At 35.9% G+C, this 22,172-nt stretch overlaps 1 protein-coding gene across 2 annotated transcripts; it reads right to left on the bottom strand.

Annotated features, from left to right (window-relative positions):
- Positions 1-2,221: 2,221 nt before the first annotated feature.
- Positions 2,222-3,205, bottom strand: LOC112390598 (mesoderm-specific transcript homolog protein-like). Of its 2 annotated transcripts, XM_024731587.1 has the most exons (2): positions 2,573-3,205; positions 2,222-2,470 (listed from the first exon to the last, which is right to left on the bottom strand). In XM_024731587.1, exons 1-2 carry the CDS (start codon positions 3,203-3,205, stop codon positions 2,222-2,224), a joined length of 882 nt encoding a protein of 293 aa, XP_024587355.1. The 2 variants fall into 2 exon arrangements, with proteins under 2 accessions (XP_024587355.1, XP_024587346.1); XM_024731578.1 differs by having other exon boundaries at positions 2,222-3,205.
- Between the last annotated feature and the right edge of the window lie 18,967 nt (positions 3,206-22,172).

Raw genomic sequence — 22,172 nt, 5'->3', positions numbered from 1 at the left:
TAGGAGTATTATCAATCTTGCATTTAGAATTGAGCTTGTTCTTTCGAAAACAACAAATAACTATACTGTGAATTACTATCTCCAAAAGTCTATAAGCAGTGTTCCTATTCCACTTATTTTTATCCTGTATCACAATTCTTACTAAGTGTCTTAGTTATGTATTATTACATAACAAATTATTCAATTACTTAGTATCTTAAATTAACAACAATTATTATTTCACAGGTACTGTGGGTCAGGAATCTAAGTACATCTTAGCCAAGTCTTTTGAGTGTGGGTCTTACTGATGGAAATCAACTCAGAACTTGACTGGAAAGGATCCACTTCCTAGCTGACTCTTCTATTTGTTGGATAGATTTAGTTTCTTGTGGGTTATTGGACTGAGGGCTCTGAGGCTCACAAGCTGTTGACTGTCCCTCTGTTCCTAGTCATGTGGGGCTTTCAAAGATCATCTCACAGCATGGCATCTTGCTTCATCTGTTCAGGCAAACAAGAATGCAAAAGACAGTAACAGCAAGAAAGAGAGAGAGAGAGAGAGAGAGAGAGCCAGAAAGTCACCTACTTTTGCAGCTTAATCATGAAAGTGATATCTCATCTTTTTTATTGTATCCTATTGGTTAGAAGCAAATCATTAGGTCTAGCCCACCCTTAAGGGATGAGCACAAAGGCAGGAATACTGGGAAGGAGGGGTCATTGGGAGCCTTGACTAAAGCTGCTTACCACACTATGTCTTCAACTGATAGATGTTTAAATGAAGTTAACTCAATAAACATTGATTGGGCATCTGCCAGGCACCAGGATGGAAAGAAGCAGAAATTAACATAACTTTATTCTGAACCGAATGCAATCTCTACATTTATTTAGTGTAAAAAATGTTACAGTGAATCATTTTGGCCCTAGACATATAAATATTAAACAGAAAAGCTAGACAATACAATTGGTTTAGAGATTTCATATTATCATATCAAATTACCTTTGTCAAAGAGGTGGGAGAATGTTCATGACACCAGTTCTATTTTTTTTTTGTCAAAATTCATTTTTATTAATAGAAAATAAACACTTATTCCAGTTGTTATACTTGAAGTTGCTAATAAAAAAATTAAAAAGAATTTAAAATCACCACTCAATAATCCTGTTTTAACTAAGACAATGAAACTGTGGCTTAAAAAAAAAAAAGTATTCAGCACCATTTACTCATAGAACTTTCAGACTTTGTTCTTAAAGTTTCTGGAACTTTCCCATCTGTAGAGTACAGGAATTGCTGAGCTACATGAGGAACCCTCTCTGGGACAACAAATGAGAAGTTAAGCAATCAGTATATATTCAGCCTGGTAACTTGGACTGTACAACGATCCCTTCCTCTCCACTCTGGCTCAGGAGGGACATGCTTCTAAGCACTGAGGTATGACGAGTCCGACTGTTATTAGCTGGAAAGACCAGTTCTAACAGCAAATAACAGTAAATTTCTGGCACAGAGACTACTGTCCTTAATGTTCTGTGATTTTAGGAAATTCTGTAAATGGCTTGGCTTTACTTCAATTTACTCAGAAATGAAACATGTTTAATAAGGTTAAACTACTCTGCTAGAGTAAGTGTCTGCTGGTTTAGTGTCCTTATAAAATACATACATAATACGTGTAGGTAAATCATAGTCTTAAAGTATAATTAGAATACTGCATTATTGAAACGAAAGTCTAACAAAATGACTACAGTTAGAAGCAGCTAATCAAACTAAATCCAAAGTTATGACAAGGGAGACCCATTTTCACTTGAAGCTGTGTCACTTAGAGAATTAAAGCCATTCAAGGTGAGGTGAAGGTGGCACCTTTAGATAATTCCAACCAGGGCCAGAAATAAGCATTTCTAAATATTTCAGAAAAGTCCATAGAAGTGTTTCAAAGACTTTTATGCAAAAGAATATCTGTCTGTCTTTCTGCATCAGTAAGTAGTAGAGCCCATCAGAATTTCCTATTAACACAAAGACAAAAGCAAGTCCGTACACTTGATCAGATGTCAAAGGAATGGGAGGTGAACTATTAGGTCATCCTTAGAACTTCTGCTGGCTTTTTACTATATGCTGTTCATCAGTGTGAGTCAGGTGGACTTTTGTGAGAGAATAGTGTTTGGTGGCCAGGACCTCTTTTGGGCGTTTCTTGCTAAGTGGAATACACAACAAATAAGGGAATAGGGGAGGTAATACAGGGAAGCTACTCTTTCCAGCTCAGAAGGAGTTGATGAAGCCCATATATGCATTCAAGAAGCCCATGGGATCCTCTCGCTGTGGATAGTGGCTAATGTGGTCATCCAGAATCAACACTGTGGACAGCAGCAGCGTTTTCCTGTACAGCTCCAAAAACTCTGGATAGGGATTCACTGGATCCAATGGCCCATAGATAAAATGAATGGGGATAGATACAGAGGCAAGAGCTCCCACCCAGCGTCTTCTAAACTTTTTCCTTTGATTGATGTACTGCAAGAGACTGTCAATAACCAAGTTCCCGTCATTGTTGCGTATCCCTGCCCACATGTCCCACAGTTCACTCTCAGAGGGTCGGTTGTATGGCCCAAAGACCGGGGTGAGACCTCGAGAGAATACGAAGAAGTTCATCAGTCGCGTGAGGATGGGTGACAGCATGCCTCCATCTTTGAGAAGCTTTTGGAGAAGGAGAGGATGGTGAGTCTCAGGAAATATACCTCCATTCGACAGACAGAGACTCTTGATGGTAATCTGACCAGATCGATTCTGCTTGAACCTATAGAGCAGCTCCTGAGCAACAATATACCCATAGTCGCGAGATAACAGTTTGATCCTACGGTTCTGGAGCCCCAGATGCCGCAAAAGAGCTTCCATGATGCTGGCCTGCTCGAATATGGAATAGTGATGTGGTCTCGGTTTGTCACTGAAGTCAAAGCCTAGGAAATCAAGGGCAATCACTCGATGAAACCTGAGGGTCAGACCTTCGCAAATCTTGTACCAGTCATAGCTGGACGTTGGAAAGCCGTGTAAAAGCACAACTATCTCTGGACTTCCAACCACACCCACAGAGTCTTGGTAGAAGATATGCAGTCCCTTGTAGGTAAAAAAAAAATTGCCTGATGACTTCCATGAGTGAAGAGCAGGGGAGAGCTGGCGGGGCGGGATGTGCAGATAGGCCACAAGCAGGGGTGCAGCCAACAGCCCCACGTGGACCCACCACTCCCTCATCCTGATTCAGGTAAGACCTGGGTTACAAGACTCCATGTTTGGGGACCTGGTTGCGCATGCGCTTCCCGCAGCCAGAGCTTCTCCGCCTCTACGGCCATACCACCCCGAACGCGCCTGATCTCGTCTGATCTCGGAAGATAAGCAGGGTCGGGCCTGGTTAGTACTTGGATGGGATATTTTTTTATTTTTCATGATGAATAATTAATAGATATGATTATTTTAATAATGTTATAATAATGAGTATAATAGCTAATGTGTACTAATATAATTAATATAATAGTTAATATTTGTTAATATAATACATACAATAGCTAATATTTATTGAGTTATGTGTATATATATATATATATATATATATATATATATATATATATATATATAAAACATCTTTATTGGAGTATAATTGCTTTACAAAGGTGTGATAGTTTCTGTTTTATAACAAACTGAATCATCTTTTGGGGAAATTTTAAATCCACAAGAGACAGCCAGAGAGGTATCAAACAGTTAAGGTTTTTCTTTTTTTGGAGGGGCGCCTTGTTGCGCCATGCGGGATCTTAGTCCCCCACCAGGGATCGAACCCGCGTCCCCTGCAGTGGAAGGACAGAGTCTTAACCACTGGACTTCCAGGGAAGTCCCTTGAAGAGTTAAGTTTTAATGGAAGAATTATCCACAAACTATTAGGTACTTCAGCAATTATATTTCAGTGCCTTACTTAATGGTTCAGTGGTTCTAAAAGTGTGGTCCAGGTACTCTGAAAATTTTTTCATAACTTCTGCCTGTCTAAAATTATTTCCATAATAATATGAAGACATAATTTGCCTTTTTACTCTCATTCTTTAAATAATATATAATAGAGTTTTCCTGTGATCCAGTTGACATGTATTAAGTCAAACATTAAAGATAATAGGCTAAATATTTTGAAAGATAGTTATCTTTCACAAAAATATTTATTTAACATGTAATATGCTTGTTATTTTAAAATGAAAAAATAAATATGTTACTTAAATTTCTGTTTTAATTTTTAATATGGTAACTATTGATAAATGTAATTGACATAAACTAAAGCTCTTTGGGTTTGTTAATAATTTTTAAGAGTATAAAGGATTCTAAGACCAAAGTTTGAGAATAAATAAATTAGACAATTCTTAAAGCACCAGTGGGTTTCTAAACAACTTAGATGAAAAACACTGTTTTGAGAAAAATAAACTATATTATTAGATTTATTTTCTCATAATGAAATGTGCTTTAGTTAAGTTTAAAATTCAGATGTTTCACTTCAATAAGCAAAGGTATTCTTGGAAAGTGGCAATCATTTTTTAAATAAGAAAATCATTTTGAGTGTGAATATAATATCAGTGCCCCTCATTAATCACAGCAGGAATATTTACTACATTAATGTAACTGGAAATATTTAAAAAATATTTCCCTATCTGAGTAAGATTATAAAAACAAGATCATAATTATATAAGAAAAAACACTATGAGGGCAAAGTATAATGACTTCTAATGAATTTTAGGTGTACATTTTTAATAAGGCTTGCACTTCATCTTCTAAAAAACTGTAAGGACTGTAAATGGAATGGGGGCAGAACTATACTAGTCTACTCTTCTGAATATACACTACTTCTTCACCATATTAAAAAAAAAATACCCTCCAGTATCTCTCATAATATATATTTGGAGGATTCTTTTCTTTAATAATAAGTTTTAATGATATGCTATGGTAGAACATTATCATCAATTGGTATTTTAAAAATAGGAGCAGAGAAAGTCATTATACTTAGAATGGTAGTGTTTAATTGATGCAATATAACAGAAAAGCCCCAATGACAGATAAAAAGCCCAAATTTTATTTCACTTTATTAAGAGCCACTGAATTTAAAATGGGAACAGGACCAGCAACAGATAACAAATTACAGCTCAAATAAATTAAAATGTTAATTTTATATTTCTCTAATCACAATTCCATTCAAGATCATTCTCATTTGCCTCATTCCAGGATAAGCATATATAATTTCATTATGCATCATAAATATGAGAATAGTTTTTTTGTGAAAAATCCAGTTTAATAGTAGATGAACCTATAAAATAATACTTGCCTCCCTCAAGCACTTAGTCCATAAAGCAAAAATTGCAGTAGGTAAAACATGCCATTTGGCTTTCCATTCTGATTAGAATATAGAAATTTACAAGAGACCATCATTGCCACACTAACAAATAAGAAAAACTATTTAATTAAAAAAAAAAAAAGAAAAATGTGAGCCAAATATGCAAAGAAACTTAAATTGCAGAAGAGAAGTCCATGATTGCTGACTATTGTAAACAAGGCACAAAGAGGAACCAACACTATACAGATTAGGGTAAACAGTTACCAGCATTAACTGTTAACAGATATTTAATGGCCATGTTAAGACAGGCCTGACAGATTAGAAATTTAAAGAGCCCCAAATACAGTAATTCACTAACCAGTTCTTTCCTAGGGGGCATTTACCACGTGAAGAGCAGGAGCCTATCAAAAGTAGAGGCAAGAACGTAGGACTAAGAAAGAACCCCCAGGAACAGGAGTCTTTGCAAAACTGAAGGTCAGCAGATATCCAAAGGCTTTAACTAGAGTAGGAACTCTGAGAAAAATAACCAGAGGAATATCTAGTTGTACCTTGCAAGTGCAAAGCAGTGGCCTATTTGTAACTGTAGGCAGGTCAGAAGAGCTAATGGAAACTCACCAAGGTACATGGGGGTCTTTTCTGAATGCAAAACAGTGGCTCACCTAAGGCTGGCCATTGTATGGGAAAATTGAAATAAACTACCCAAAATGCAGTGGTCCTTTCGAAGTACATGGCGGCAGTCTGAAAGTGACCAGGGGTAGAAAAAGGCAACTGAGAGAGATTCCCCTAAGAGGAACACAGGGACATTACTGAGTTCACAGCAGGGGGCAAAGAAGGTAATGTAAAGACCAAGATAACCAAGAGAAATCCCCCTGAGCACAGGAAATCTTCAGTACCTTAAAGCAGCACCCAATAAAGGCTGTGGAAAGTCAATGAGACAAAGAGAGAATTCGTAAAAGTACCTGAGCAACTACAAAAGGGAAGAAGAGAGAGATCACTGGAGAATCACCAGTACTCAGATTCCAATCTTTGCCTAAAAGAAACTTTGAATTCCATCTCAAAATATTCGAAGCCAGTTATTAACTAAATCAAAATAAATACAAAAGTAAAAAATACAGTACTAACTTAATTATAAGTTAAATTGATTTATTCTTCGACCCAGACAGCCTGACTCTCTTTCTGTGTTGTAATATTATTCAAATCTAATTCTGTTTTCCAGGGCATTTAAAATTTACATGAAGTTTAAAGAATGTCTCTTCAGGGCTTCCCTGGTGGCGCAGTGGTTGAGTCCACCTGCCGATGCAGGGGACACGGGTTCGTGCCCTGGTCCGGGAGGATCCCACATGCCGCAGAGCGGCTGGGCCCGTGAGCCATGGCTGCTGGGCCTGTGTGTCCAGAACCTGTGCTCTGCAATGGAAGGGGCCACAACAGTGAGAGGCCCGCGTACCGGGGGAAAAAAAAAGTCTCTTCAAAAATTACTTAATTAATTGACTTTAACATCGCATTTGAAAAAAATCTAATAGGGAAAACCTAAGCAAATAATGGAAAATCTGAGTGAAAAAATATCACAAGCAGGCAGTTAAGAAAATTCATTATGTCCTAGACCAATTCACATAATCAATACATTAATGCTAATTAATAGTATTAATAAAGTATAAACCTTTGAAAAGCTAATAATTATTATTTTTATTAAAATGTATTAAGCTGGGCTTCCCTGATGGCGCAGTGGTTGGGAGTCCGTCTGCCGATGCAGGGAACACGGGTTCGTGCCCTGGTCCAGGAAGATCCCACATGCCGTGGAGCGGCTGGACCCGTGAGCCATGGCCGCTGAGCCTGCGCATCCGGAGCCTGTGCTCCGGAACGGGAGAGGCCACAGCAGTGAGAGGCCCGCATACCGAAAAAAAAAAAAAATTATTAAGCTGTGGAACTGGGCTAGATTCTTAATCCATATTAATTAATATTCTCTGACCACTCCCTATATAAGGAAATTTGTCAAAGTTCTATAGTCTCATATCTATAAAGTTTATACTGCTTTAAAATTAGCCTCATATACAACACAGTTAATTATAAACCTACAAAACGAAATTAGTAAAAATGAAATATATTGAATATACCAAAGTAATTCAAATTCCATTTTGTTACAAGACATTTTAGTCAGTTTCTTGAAAAGCATAATTACAGAAATATAGAATGTTGACACGTTTAGTTCCTTGTTGTGACACCCATATTCCCTTTATCATTTTAATGGCAGGGAAGAGAAAAGCCAGGGCAAAACTGACTTTTGAAATTGTGACTTGTTATTCTACTTTCAATATGAAATAATCATTTATGTGCTTTTATAAGCCTGTAGTAGTTTCCTGTGCTGCTGTAACAAATTATCACAAACGTGATGGCTTCAAACAATAGAAATTTATTCTCTCACAGTTCTGAAGGCAAAAAATCTGAAATCAGTATCACTAAGCTGAAATCAAGGGCCACAGGCTCCATGGGAAAATTGGTTCCTTTCCTCTTTCAGCTCCTGATGGCTACTGGCATTCTTCAACTTGTATGTCTGCATCCCTCCAATCTCCACCTCTAATTGCCTTTTCCTTCTTGGTGTATAGTATCCCTCTGCCTCTCTTATAAGGTCACTTGTGATAACATTGAGAACCTTCCTGGGTATTCCAAGATAAACTTTTCTCAAAATTCTTAATTTAACTACATCTCTGATGACTTTTTCGAAAGAAAAAAAATATGATGATGTTTACAAGTCCCAGGGATTATATCATGGATACCTTTTGGAAAGGCCTTTTTCCCCCTGTCCCATTTTCCCCATTCTCTTACTTTCTTTCCTAGGATCACTTCCCAAATAAACTGCCTGGAAGTGAGTCTTCTTTCAGTGTTTGTTTTGGGGATAAACCCACATAAGACAGCTAGTTTGGCTAAGAGCATGGACAGTTTCTACTATAACGAGATAACGCAGAGTGTGGACACAGACACAAGAGGTGGAGGTGTGGGAAGAGGCCCTGGTATTTCCCATCTAATTGTTTCTGTTTTCTCACTGAAATAGGAAGAAAGTGATATTCTGGGTCTCAGGATATGTTGGAGTTTAGAGGAAAGAGGAGACTAGTTTAAATGGCCAACTTCAATAGTGGTAGAAAAAAATGGGTTGGTAAAACAAGGAACGATTTCTCAGAAGCATGAAAGGCCTATGCAGCATCAGTGATCATTAAGCATAATCTTTATTATATTTCCTTTAGATCTAAGCTGCTCACTATGCCTGGAACATTCTATAATTCAATCCTTTTCTAGTATTTACCTTTAAATGTCCTTTTTTGTATTTATGTCACTTATGATGTTTATAACTGTTGTGGTATGTTCTCTCACATCCACAAATCTGGAAATAAGAGACAGCAGAACACTGCTTACAGAATTGTTTTAACCAACCCTTTTACCTCCTTTTATTGTATGTAACTAGTAAAGAAGAATAATGGGGATATGTGGAATATTTTTAAGGCTTTATTTTTGAGCTGCTTTAGTGGAGGCATTTTTTTTAATTGAAATATAGTTGCTTTACAATGTTGTGTTAATTTCTGCCATACAGCAAAGTGATTCAGTTATACGTATATGCACATTCTTTTTAAAATTCTTTTCCATTATGGTTTATCACACGATATTGAATATAATTCCCTGTGCCATACAGTAAGACCTTGTTGTTTATCCATTCTACACATCATGGTTTGCATCTGCTAACCCCAAACTCCCAATCCATCCCTCCCCCACCCCCCCTTGGCAGCCACAAGTTTGTTCTTTATGTCTGTGAGTCTGTTTCTGTTTCATAGATAGGTTTATTTGAGTCATATTTTAGATTCCACAGGTAAGTGATATCATATGATATTTATCTTTATCTGGTTACTGCACTTAGTATGATAATCTCTAGGTCCATCCATGCTGCTGCAAATGGCATTATTGCATTCCTTTTTATGGTTGAGTAATACTCTAGTGTGTGTGTGTGTGTAAACACACACACACACAACGGTTTCTTTATCCATTCATCTGTCGATGGACATTTAGGTTGTTTCGATGTCTTGGCTATTTTGAATAGTATTGCTATGAACATAGAGGTGCATGTATCTTTTTGAATTATAGTTTTGTCTGGATATATGTCCAGGAGTGGGATTGCTGGATCATATGGTAATTGTATTTTTAGTTTTTTTAAGGAACGTCCATACTGTTTTTCATGGTGGCTGCACCAACTTGCATTCCCACTAACAGTGTAAAACGGTTTCCTTTTCTTAGTGGAGACACTTTAAAATCTACCACAAGGCTTATTACTTCATAAACTTCAATTTATCTTATGTTTCTTCATGTTATTTCTCTCACATTCTCATTATACTGCTATATAGGCTTATGATGGACTTTCAGATAACAAATTCCAAGACAACAAGTCTCTCTCACAATTCGGAGTCTTCCAATTTTCTTATGTAATACTGGTATCATAAAGGTAATACATTCAATTAAAACCTCATGTTCCACATTGAAAATATGAAGAAAATACATGTTAATTTGATATTTAGTCATTTAATACACCATTATTGCTTGCCATGGTGTGCTAAATCCCATAATAAAGATAAGTATAAAAATAAATATGACCAGGCTCATCCTGAGTGATGCCTTAATGCTAAGAAAGGGCAGAGGATTTAGGAAATGGAATGCACCTCTAGTTATGAATTTGTGATTTCATGTATTAGTATAAACTTATTTACTGTCAAGGACACTCCAGAGCTGTACATATTATTTGTTGGTCATTCTATAAGGTATATACTCTAAATATATTTGGTCAGTCATTGATTGCAGAGTAAGATCTTCTTTAGAAGTGATATAAAGTTTCCACATTTGTTTTTAATCTACATCATTTTCTTCCCTTTATATTCAAGCATAGTTTCAGAGAAAGTTCTGAACTTTATCAGAAAATGTGGAAATATGCATTGTATCTCATAGTACATTAAATCAATATAGAACTGGGTATAAGGTTTTCTTTACATTCAACCAATGAAAGAATTTTGCATGCTCTTGGATGTTCCTGATATGGAAAGTGGGTTCCCAAGAAGATTCTCTTGGCCTAAATGCTTTGCAACCAATGCATTTGATTAAAATGATAACAAACTATAAAATCTTCCTTTTACGGAGGCTGTATGCCCTTTGTGTGTCTTCTTCTATTAATAGATTTTTAAATCACTCTTTGTATCAGCTCTTATTTATTACTTGCTTGTAAAAGTATGACCATGATAATACTGCATATTTCTTTTTTTTTTGTTTGCGCTTTCAGCCGCGTCTCGCGCCCGTCTCTGGGGCTCGCGCCCTCAGCCGCGGCTGGCGCCCGTCTCTGGGGTTCCTTTAAGCAGCGCTCTTAAACCCCTCTCCTCGCGCACCAGGAAACAAAGAGGGAAGAAAAAGTCTCTTGCCTCTTCGGCCGGTGCAGGCTTTTCCCCGAACTCCCTCCCGGCTAGTCGTGGCACACCAACCCCTTTAGGCTATGCTCAAGCCGCCAACCCCAGTCCTCTCCCTGCGCTCCGTCCAAAACCGAAACCCGAGCCTCAGTTCGCAGCCCCGCCGGCCCCGGCGGGCGGGTGAGCAGACAAGCCTCTAGGGTTGGTGAGTGCCGGTCGGCACCGATCGTCTGTGCAGGAATCTCCTCGCTTTGCCCTCCACACCCGTCGCTGTGCACCACTCCGCGGTCCCGAAGCTCCCCCCTCCGCCTCCCGCAGTCTCCGCCCGCGGAGGGGCTTCCTAGTGTGTGGAAACTTTTCCTCCTTCACAGCTCCCTCCCACTGGTGCAGGTGCCGTCCTTATTCTTTTGTCTCTGTTTTTTCTTTTTTCTTTTGCCCTACCGAGGTACGTGGGGAGTTTCTTGCCTTTTGGGAGCTCTGAGGTCTTCTGCCAGCCTTCAGTAGGTGTTCTGTAGGAGTTGTTCCACGTGTAGATGTATTTCTGGTGTATCCGTGAGGAGGAAGGCGATCTCCACGTCTTACTCTTCCGCCATCTTCCCCCGTCTCCCCCTGCATATTTCAAATAACAAATCTTACTGCCAGGAATAGGTACTAGAAAGAAAATCTACAATTACAATTACCCAAGCAATAATACAAAAATAAAATAAATGGTATGAATGTCATCTGCTGTTAAGAGCATATATAATGTTTGATGTTAGTAGAGGATGATATATTTGAAAATTATATTTGAAAAGTCTGGTTTTCTCTCAGATTTCAAATTGACTACCTTGTATTTTACATTTTTCTTCATGGCCTTAGTATGTACAACCCAGAAGTCCATTCTCTGATGCTCATAAAGCAGTTATTTATTCAGGAAGATTGTAGTTGGACCTTATATTTGTCTTCATAACAAACTCTATTCTTGTTATACTTCTAAAAAATCAAGTGATATTAAATAAAGGTTGTAGGGTTTCAGTTCTTGCAACATTAAGCCTAGGATATTGTACCAATTTGGCAAAGGCTGATTGTTCCCACTATTGTTTCATGTACAAAAAGCCTTGGTAAGGATCACTATTAGGTTTAGGGTGCTAAGAATATCTAAGTTTAAAAGATAAAGACTGACTCCCTTATTATGCTCATTGAATTATCCTTCCACATCTTATGAATATTTAAAATTACAAAGGTATAGCTATTTGCTATGTTCTATTCTTTTTCAGAGAAGCACCCTAAACATGAGTAATTCTAAGCCATCACAGTACAATAATTTTATAATTATATAGATATAAATTATTTTGCATGATGTTAAACTCCATTTTAAAATTTAACATCACAATTAATTATTCAAGGTTCATCGCCCCACAAAATAATAAATTTATCCCCATAAAGAAACTATACATTTAGTTAACTGTGCAAATGGATTTCATTTAATTATTCTTAAAACTGTTCAAATTCACAGCTCAGTTAACAGGTGATGGATTGCACATAATTTGTTCCCTTTTTATGGATTATAGACTAGAGATAAAATTACCTCAGGAGACTTTTTTTTTCCACCCATGGTTTCACAATCTGTTATTCTAAATGTAAACTGATTGAACCAACAATTCCCTTTTGTCACAGCAGGTTTCTGGCTTTCAGTGTTTTTCTGCTTGTATAATTACATATTTTAAGAAGATATGTTAATCAGTAACCATATTCTGAAGTCTCAAGGGATCTAACAGAAATTTGTTGCAGACAGTATGCTTTAACCATTTTAGTCAATACTCACAGTTATACACTTAGGTTACTTATTTGGTACAAAAGCCAGTTCACAAAATCATTCATTTGCTCATTTCCAATCATCTAGTCCTTTACGATCATACATAGACTCATATGAATTTTCAGTTGGGAACAGACTTCAGGAATCTTATAGTATCATCAGCTCATTTTAAGTATAAGGGAATTGAGACTCAGGTTGGGGGGAAGGAGCAATTGTGTTAATAGAAGACTTATTTCAAATTTGAAATTTCTCACTTACTGGATAGGTTGCTGTATTGACTTCTTACTGTTGCCAAAACAAGTAACTACAAATGAAGTGGCTTAAAATAATGCAGATTTATTCACTCAGAGTTTTGGAGACCAGGAGTCCAAAATCAAGGTGCTCCTTCTGGAGGCTTCAGGAGAGAATCTCTTTCCTTGCTTTTTCTGTCATCTAAGGGCCACTTTGATTCCTTGGCTTAGAGTGCTTCACTCCAACCTCTAGTTCTGTCAAAACATTACCTTTTTCTAATTCTGATCCTCTTGTCTCCCTCTTACAGGGAAATTTGTGACTGTATTAGACCCAAATGGATGATCCAGATTATCCCCCCATATTAAAATATTTAACTTAGTCTCATTCACAAAGCCCTCTTTACCATGTAAATTAACAGACTTATGGGTTCCATGGATTAGAACTTGGATATCTTTGAAAGACCAGTATTGGCCTGCCATGGTTATTTCATCTGTAAAACAGGCTTGAATACCATAGGGCTATTTTAAAGCTGTATTAACACTCTATCCTATCTCTACAGCTTTTGATCATTTATCATTTATTGTATTAACCTAACTGATTTTCCTATCTGTAGTATCATTTCTTTCTAAAGCAGATTTACCCTATGGCTACAAAAAATTCCAATGTGTTCATATTATTCTCTTGCTTAATAAATTCAACGACTCCCCTTTGCTTTACTCAAATAGTCGACATTCCTCGTAACAGTTTACAACCCATTCACAAGAGGGATGGAAACCAGCTATCTAGGTTGTATTTTGTCACCTACCCTATGATCCACAGGCTAGTTAACTTTTCCTAAGTGTGGCAAATTTCTTTGAACATCCATACCTTTACATAAGTTGTTTCATTTGCTGGAAATTCCCTTAGTTAAACCATTTCCTATCTAGAAAAATTGTATTCATCCCCCAAGACTCATTCCATTGTATCCTCCTTTCTAACATTCCCCAGAGTAGACTTCTACCACACTTTGCTTTCATCTGTACTATTGAACTTATCATGTGCTATTTCAATTATAGTACATTTTCTTTATTGTACACTCTGTGAAGAGTTCATGAAGAGTGATGCCTGTGTTCTATTCATTTTTTTCATAATCCCAGCATGTAATGTTTAACCCAGTCATTCTAATTTTGCCTTCAATTACATTTTCCCTTGCTTGATAGAAACATTATTGCATGACTTTAGCACCTGAGGTTGCTCTTGGCAAAGGATCCTCATAATGCATTTTGTATCTCTCATAGCACTGAAAAATACTGAGGACAAGGTAGGAATTTAGTAAATTCTTTAAGACTGTTAGATTAAAATGTATTAATTTTTGTTTCTTGAATAAACAGAAGGGTTTCTTAGGAATTATAGTTAAAATAATGCTATTTTATATTTTCATTAATGACTGGGAGGAAGATTCTCAAGAAAATCCATATTTTGTCTATAACCCTGAATCCTGCAAGGAAGACAGAATTACCCATTTATAAACATTAATTATGTATCACAAATAGTCGTGTAAAAATAGAGAATTTTAAGGCATGAAGGAAGCTCAGGAAGAATTGGAATATTTTCTCTATTTTACCCCTTGGGTAATGATTTGAAATAAATATTGTGACAAAAATTCTAAAATGCAGATAGAAACTACTTTCTGATCCAGACAAAGTTGTTCTTAACTCCCCCTTTGCTCTTTCAATGCATCCTAGCCCCAACTACACCATGTCCTTACCCTTAGCTTCATCAAGCTCTTTCTTTCTACAGTCATTTGGAGATGATATGCCTAGTGTGTAATAACCCATTTTAGGTGGCAATGGAACAGTGTAATTTTTGGAAAACATGTAATAGAGGGAGTAATAGGAAAAAAGGAGCCCTGGAAGCAAGGGAACATGAAAACTATGGTCATTTTAATACTCTCTTACAAAAGGAAGACTACCTATCTCTCATGCAAAGAATAAAGCAGGGAAAAAACTAATGTTTATTGGAATCACAAGTCATTTAATGTACCATTATTTTTTTAAAAAGATGAGAAATATATATCATAGCAAACAACCTAGATTGTCCATATGGCAGGGAAAAATATCTTAGGGAGAAACTTACACCCTTCTTTCAGAAGTCTGTCAACAATTACATGCCCAGGTGAAAAGGAGAAGCTCTTCAACATGGAGGATTGGGGAGGAGATGTCCTACCCTCAGAATAGTGTGTGTGTGCATGTGTGTGCCTGTGTGTGTGTGTGTGTGTGTGTGTGTGTGTGATTAATAAAGCTTCACTTTCTTTCCTTTGTTAATATTTGCCAGATTACACTTGCTCTACCCTTTTAGTTTAACCTATTTTGAGCTAGATTTCCACCATTTGCAATTTAAAAAGCATAGTCTCCTGTATCTATTTGTGAATGTTGTCTCCTTATCTATCTCTGAATGCTCTATTTAAAAAGCTTAGTCTCCTTTATCTTTTATGAAAAATCCTCACTCTCTAGATAAATATATTTCTCAATGTCATTTTCACTTAACAATGTATTTTAAAACAATTTTGTGATCTCCACAGTGAAAATATAACATCCTCTTATAAATTCAATTGTTCATAGGTTGAAAAGAAATTCTTCAACTCTGACAACGGAGTGGTTTTAGAGCCACATTAGTCCATTAACAATCTCATTGATTTCATATACTTCACTACCACTAGGCAGAAGGGCTGAGGCCTAAGTATGGCTGGTGGTTCATGACCTAACGCTGGTCTCAAAATCTTGTTTAGATACTCTTTCAAAAAGATATACTCCCTGGAATTTAAAATTTACTGCCTAGGGACAGTAGTCTGGAGACTGACATATTCTATGTAAAAATGTAAAGAATGGATAATTATATTAAATGAACTTTCTTTGCCAAAGACATAAATAGCCCAAGGATAACATTTCTTAAGCTATTTTCAGCTTTTGCATTATTGGAAAATACTGTAGTACTGCAGATGGCAACTTAAACTATTTGCCACAAATCTTTAAAAACAAAGTGCTTGTCATTGCTCTGCTGACAGCTGAATGAATATGAAAGAGAAAATGCAATTATATTTTGCAAATTCAAGGAAGGGAATTCTCAGAAAAACTTTCCATTTAGACTAATTAAGTAGAAGTACTTGTGGCTGTATCAAGTTCTACTAACTCCTAACTTAGGTAAAGTTAGATAATATAATTTTGCATTCAAATTTATGCCATGGGAGCAGGCTAAAGTGACTACACCTTATTGGACTGTGGATTAAAATTAATGATCTATATTTCTTCAGGAACTTTTTTCAATGTTTCTGTATTTATTGTGACCAAGAGGACTTCAAAGTTCCCTTCAGCTTCACTATAGGTCTCTTCCTTGTTATAGGTTCCTGACTTCTCAATTCTTAGAGCATTTGCTTTATAAAACCTACAATTGCAAATTCTTTCTCTTGGTTTTTGAGATATAAATCTTCTCCCAGCCTCTTCCCAGTTTTACAACCCAGGAATGTCTTTCTCAAGGACCTTGGAATCATCCATTAAAAATACAATAATCTAAAGAGATAATGCTCTGATCTCACAGTCTCTGTAGGAAGGTAACAGCTTGTAAGGAATAATTAGCAAACAGTGATGGCCTAATCACATTGACCAAGTCTTCTCTAATGTCCCCCAGTACTTTTCAGTTAGCTCACCCCAGGGTTTAAAAAACATACAGACTTTTGTTTCAGAGGAATTGAGTTCAATCTCTCTTCTCTATTTCAATAGTTTTAAATGAAGAATCCCTTGCCTGTTTAACTATATAGTGCAATTTTTTTTTAAATTTATTTTTTTTGCAGCTGAAGAAGCCCCACTATTTCAACTACAGCAAATGCCTCCATAGCGATAATAATCATATGCTAACTTGGATGCTCTCTTGCCTGACACATTCTTCCTCCCTCATGCAACCTAGTCAACAGTTCTCAATTTTATTTTAGAGATTTTGAATAACTTTATAAAAGTCACAGTTTTGGGAAAATGAAAAGGTCCATTCTGTGGATGCACAGAATAACTCAAAGGAAACATCCCATGTTAACATGTGTTCAGGAATTTCAAAATTGAAGCTTCACCCAAGTGTACTGCTGCAGCACTATGCTGCCAAAAGCCACACTGGTCGTCCAAACTGAATACCAGCCTTGAATGCAAACATATGCTTGGCTGATTTGAATTATTAACTTCTTGCATCACCTCAGTTCACCTTCTAGCTGAAAGTGCTAATAAAAAGAACAGACCAAAATGCAGACAAGAAGATGAGAAAGAAAGCAAGAAATATAGACAAAAATAAATTTCAAGTAATAGGATATAAAGAGAAGAAACAAAAACAAGTGAAAATAAGAATTAATATAAATTTTAATTTCACACAAATGCATTATTTTACTTTTCTTTTCTCTTACACAAATATATCCTTAGTTAAACAGAGTATATGCTTTGATGAATGCCTTTTAAAGTTAAAATAGAAACTAGAGTAGTTGAGGAAAGAGAATGTCTTGGGATTTTATTTAACATATTACTTTTTTGCTTAATTGGAAAATCAATAATTTAGTTGTTATGTATTATTGTTAATTCTATTATCATTATTTAGTACAGCACTGAGTTATTGAAAGTAGACCCTGAGTCTGAAAGTTGGCCGTAATAATTACTTGCTTATGCAAGTTGCATATGCTCTTTTATTTACTTTCCTCTCTACAAAACTTATGCTCCTTTTCCATCTTTGCATCCAGTGCAGGAATACCTATGAAACTTTCAATAATGAAGGAAGTTAAAAATATTTTTTAATTACTATTAAAGTTTCTGAAATATCTTTTGCTTCTATTGATACTTTGGCAGATGTGATTTAGCACATATTATGTGTCTTCCTCAACTCCTTTCATTATGTCCTCTGGGCCACACCCTTAAGGTCTCTGTGACACTAAGACCCTCTGTAAACTTCTAACCTTCTTTTTCTCTCTTAACCATAATTTCTCTCTTAACCACTCCAACTACTTACATAACAGAATAGAATCAGAGAGAAAGAGACAGGGAGAGAATGAAATAGGAAAATTATATATAATTTTTCTTTTTTCTTTTTTTTTTTTGCTGTACGCAGGCCTCTCACTGTTGTGGCCTCTCCCGTTGCGGAGCACAGACTCCAGACGCACAGGCTCAGTGACCATGGCTCATGGGCCTAGCCGCTCCACAGCATGTGGGATCTTCCCGGACTGGGGCACGAACCCACGTCCCCTGCCTCGGCAGGTGGACTCTCAATCACTGTGCCACCAGGGAAGCCCTAAAATATTTTATAGTTAAAATTTATTTGATTTTTTTTTTTTTTTTTACTGTATCCTAATGCTTCCACCTGGTAGGAGAAAAGAATTGCCTTCATTCATATACACACAAACACACGCAACTCAGACACACACACGTGCACACACCCACTGTTTTAGTAAATAAAATGGAGAAAGGAGTCGTTTCAGTATAAGTATATAAGTATATAACATATAAGTATATATCAATGTGAGATTTGTGACAGGAATTCTTTGGTATTCTGAAAACAGGGCTCGGAGAACTGAGAGAAATAGACAAGTTAACTCTTTCATGAAGGAAGCACATTTTAAAGATTTTAAACTGACCTCTTCAGGATTGAATGTTATGATTTATGTTCTAAGGTTAGAAAATTATTGCTTAAATACAACAGAAACTTTGAAAAGGAAAAGAAATGGTAGCAAAATGAAATGTGAAATAAACAAATATCAGCATTGTAAATTTATATGTATTGACTATACCTAGCCTTAAGCAGAGAAGGAAAATTAATACTGAAAAAGTAATGTTTCAAAAGACACACCTTTGCCGTGACAAATATGGGTACTAAATAAAATTTTTATGAATACTATTGACTTTCAGGGTTCATATGAGATGAAGTACTTTCAATGAATATCAAATAAGTGTTACTATAATATATGTGCAAATTAATAAGTGATGCTATTTCCTTTTGTCATTTGCGGAGCAAATTTTCTATGAAGAAAGTTTACATTTAAAGAATTATGTCTAATATATACTTAACATTTTTGAGGTGGAAATTGGTATAGAGGTAGTGGAACACATATATATAACACAGTATTCCACCATTTTCCAAGTCAATTTGGTTAGGAATAAATGGTTAGAGTCTCCATAGTTAAGAATTTTCAATATCTTTGCTGCTTGTAATTTTAAAAACAGGTAGCACTGTTGCTGAAACTATCTACATGGAAAGATGAGCCCAGCAATTTATTTCTTTAGAAATAAATAAATAAACAAATGGTACACATGGCTAAGAAAGAGTAGGTTATATAAATAACTCAAGTAAAAATTACTACACATCTCTCAGCGTGTTTTTGGTAGGAAATAATTGTAAAGATATAAGTAAGTTATAAATAAAAGTAAAATAAGGTGTATTTTAAACATCCCGCAGGAAAGTCTCACATGTAACATCACATAGAAAAATAATAAGAATAGTAGTTTACTACGCAAATTAAGAGTTTATTGACCAGCAAACTTCACTGACTCCTTCTTATTGGGAACATCAGTTTCCTTTTGGGTCCTTGTAGTAGCATCATTTTCTTTTGGGCCCTGCCCTAATTCTTCCAAATATCTTAAACCACCCAATCAGAGATTGTTACAGCTAATAAAGACTGTATATGTCAAATAGTCCATGCAGTTCAGGCTACAGTTAGGACAGTAATGTGGAGAGCTTTAGGTTCAGATTAGTATAAATAATTTGCGAATAATCTAGGAAAGCCAACAAGTTTATGGACTCCTGTTCCAGTGAAAGTTCTGGGCTGCTATGCTGCCTCATTTACCCTATGATTTTGTGTATTTCTCTTTGGAGGCTTTTAATTGTTGCAGGAAAGAGACTGGTGAAATAAAATGTTGTTGAAAACAATCAAACTGTACCACCAATGCCCAAGAAGGCGGGTCAAAAACAGGTGAGAGCAAATCAACAGTAAAGCTAAGTTAAACAAGACACAGGCAGGAGACTATTAATAGGATGCTTCAGTCAGTTTAGAAGTTCTTACCACAAAGAAAACAAAACAAATACAGAATGAATGCAAATAAGGAAGAATAAACATTCTAGAACAACTACGTTTCTAAGGCAAATAGTTTTTAAAAACAATTCTAGCTGTTTAAAGCAGGGTTAACTAAGGTCATTTCAAAACACAAAAACTATAACATGAAAAACCACAACAATATGTATAAGCAGATTACTGAAAATTTGTCAGCAAGAAGAAATGTGTCCTTTGAATCATAAATAAAATGGATGCAAAGTGAATAAATAGTGAATGCAACCTGATGCATGCACCATTACTATATGAATGTGTTGTGGTAAAAGTTTAAATTGAATGAAAATATAAATATTTAAAATATAAGACATACTATAATGATACATTGATTTCTTTTCAGGTTGATAATTCTTTTTAATTACAGTGTAGTTGATTTACAATATCATGTTAGTTTCAGATGTACAGCACAGTGATTCAGTTTATATATATATATATATATATATATATATTCTTCTTCAGATTGTTTTCCCTTGATACATTGATTTTTAAGAGCCATGTGTGATCTAGTCAGAATGATTGTATAAATTGATGTAATAGAAATTTCATTGGCCTGCATATCATAAAACCTGTATTCTAAACATACCTATCCAACTAATGAGTTACATGCCTTGAATACTCAGTTAATTTCTGCTACATTCTGCTTTTTATTTGTCCATAAAGGAGTCTTGCAAATATTTGATGCTTAATCTACACCAGAAAACATGGGGAGGCTATATTTGTTGTTTATAAACAGAGTACTGAGGGACATTGTGTTACCTCAGAAAACCGATAGGGACACCTAGGTATATTTAAATTTTTCAAGGAAAAGCAGCTACACCTTTTGCACAGCACACAAATTAATATTACCATGTCCTTTTGACATAACTGTTTTAAAAAGGAAATTCTTAAGTATTTCTTTTGGCTGGGGGACGGTGAAAAAAACTATCAAGACACTAGGAACCTAGGAGATCTGAGAATTTGTGAAATATATGATCTTTGCCTTCCTATCCAAATCCAAACCTGAATGACTAATTAAAAGTGGATTTAGGGGCTTCCCTGGTGGCACAGTTGTTGAGAGTCCACCTGCCGATGCAGGGGACATAAGTTCATGTCCCAGTCCGGGAAGATGCCACATGCCGTGGAACGGCTAGGCCCATGAGCCATGGCCGCTGGGCCTGTGTGTCTGGAGCCTGTGCTCCACAATGGGAGAGGCCGCAACAGTGAGTTCCACGTACTGAAAAAAAAAAAAAAAAGTAGATTTAGTTGTTCAGAATACAATATGTCCATTTTAAGTGAAATATTTGCATTTCTTCCTAAAGTTGGAAAATTAACACATTGGCTTTATTTCTCAAGAAACAAGGTTCCTTTTGTTTTAAATTACTATTACAAACTTAAGAAAATGCATTGCAGGTAATTAAGAGAAGGTACATATGCACAGGCAAATAATTGTTACAATTATAGCCATTAGTTACAGTGCACCAAATGTGATTGGCCAAGAAATTTCTAATGCAGATAAAAGTAAGCTCCTTATTTTAAATAAAACTATAAAAAGAAATAGGAAATTATCAACATATAGAGCAGTATTGATTTATTTTTGTTGTTCAAAATAATATCTTTGTTATGAAATATTTCTACCCAGTTTTTCTCAGAAACCCTGTCCATGCTGTTAGGATCACCGTGGATGGTACAACACAGCTAAGAGGCTGGAAGTCACATTATACCACTCCACCATGCAGTTGCTTTGGAGGTGTTTGTTTTCTTTTGTTTTACGTTTTTTTTTAAATTCAGTTTATTTCCAGGTTTATTGAGGTATAATTGATAGATAACATTGTGTAAGTTTAAGGTGGACAATGTGATGATTTTATGCACATATGTATTGTAAACTGATTACCACAATAAGGTTAATTAACACCTCTATCATCTCACATAATTATCCCTTTTATTGTGGTGAGAACATTTAAGATCTACTCTCTTAGCAACTTTCAAGTATACGTTATGGTATTAACTTTTGTCACCACACTGTATATTAGAACCCAAGAACTTATGTATCTTATAACTGGAAGCATGTACCCTTTGACCCTCGGCAACCACAAACTGACTATTTCTATGAGTTCAGCTTTTTTAGAGTCCATATATAAGTGAAATTACACAGTTTTATCTTTCTCTGTCTGATTGATTTCACTTACAATAATGCCTTCAAGTTTCATTCATGTTTTCACAAATGGCAGGGTTTTCTTCCTTTGAATGATTTCTTCTGTTTGGAATATATATACATATATATATATATATATATATATATATATATATATATATATATATATATATAT

The sequence above is a fragment of the Neophocaena asiaeorientalis genome, unplaced genomic scaffold (genome assembly GCF_003031525.2).
Source record: "Neophocaena asiaeorientalis asiaeorientalis breed wild unplaced genomic scaffold, Neophocaena_asiaeorientalis_V1.1 scaffold371, whole genome shotgun sequence".
NCBI lineage: Eukaryota > Metazoa > Chordata > Mammalia > Artiodactyla > Phocoenidae > Neophocaena > Neophocaena asiaeorientalis.
Note: the sequence above shows the minus strand (reverse complement) of the source record. Positions and strands in the feature narration are given on the sequence as shown.

Bases quoted from the DNA above. Each gene is read 5' to 3' on its own strand.
- LOC112390598 (XM_024731578.1), bottom strand. From the start codon at position 3,205: ATGAGGGAGTGGTGGGTCCACGTGGGGCTGTTGGCTGCACCCCTGCTT.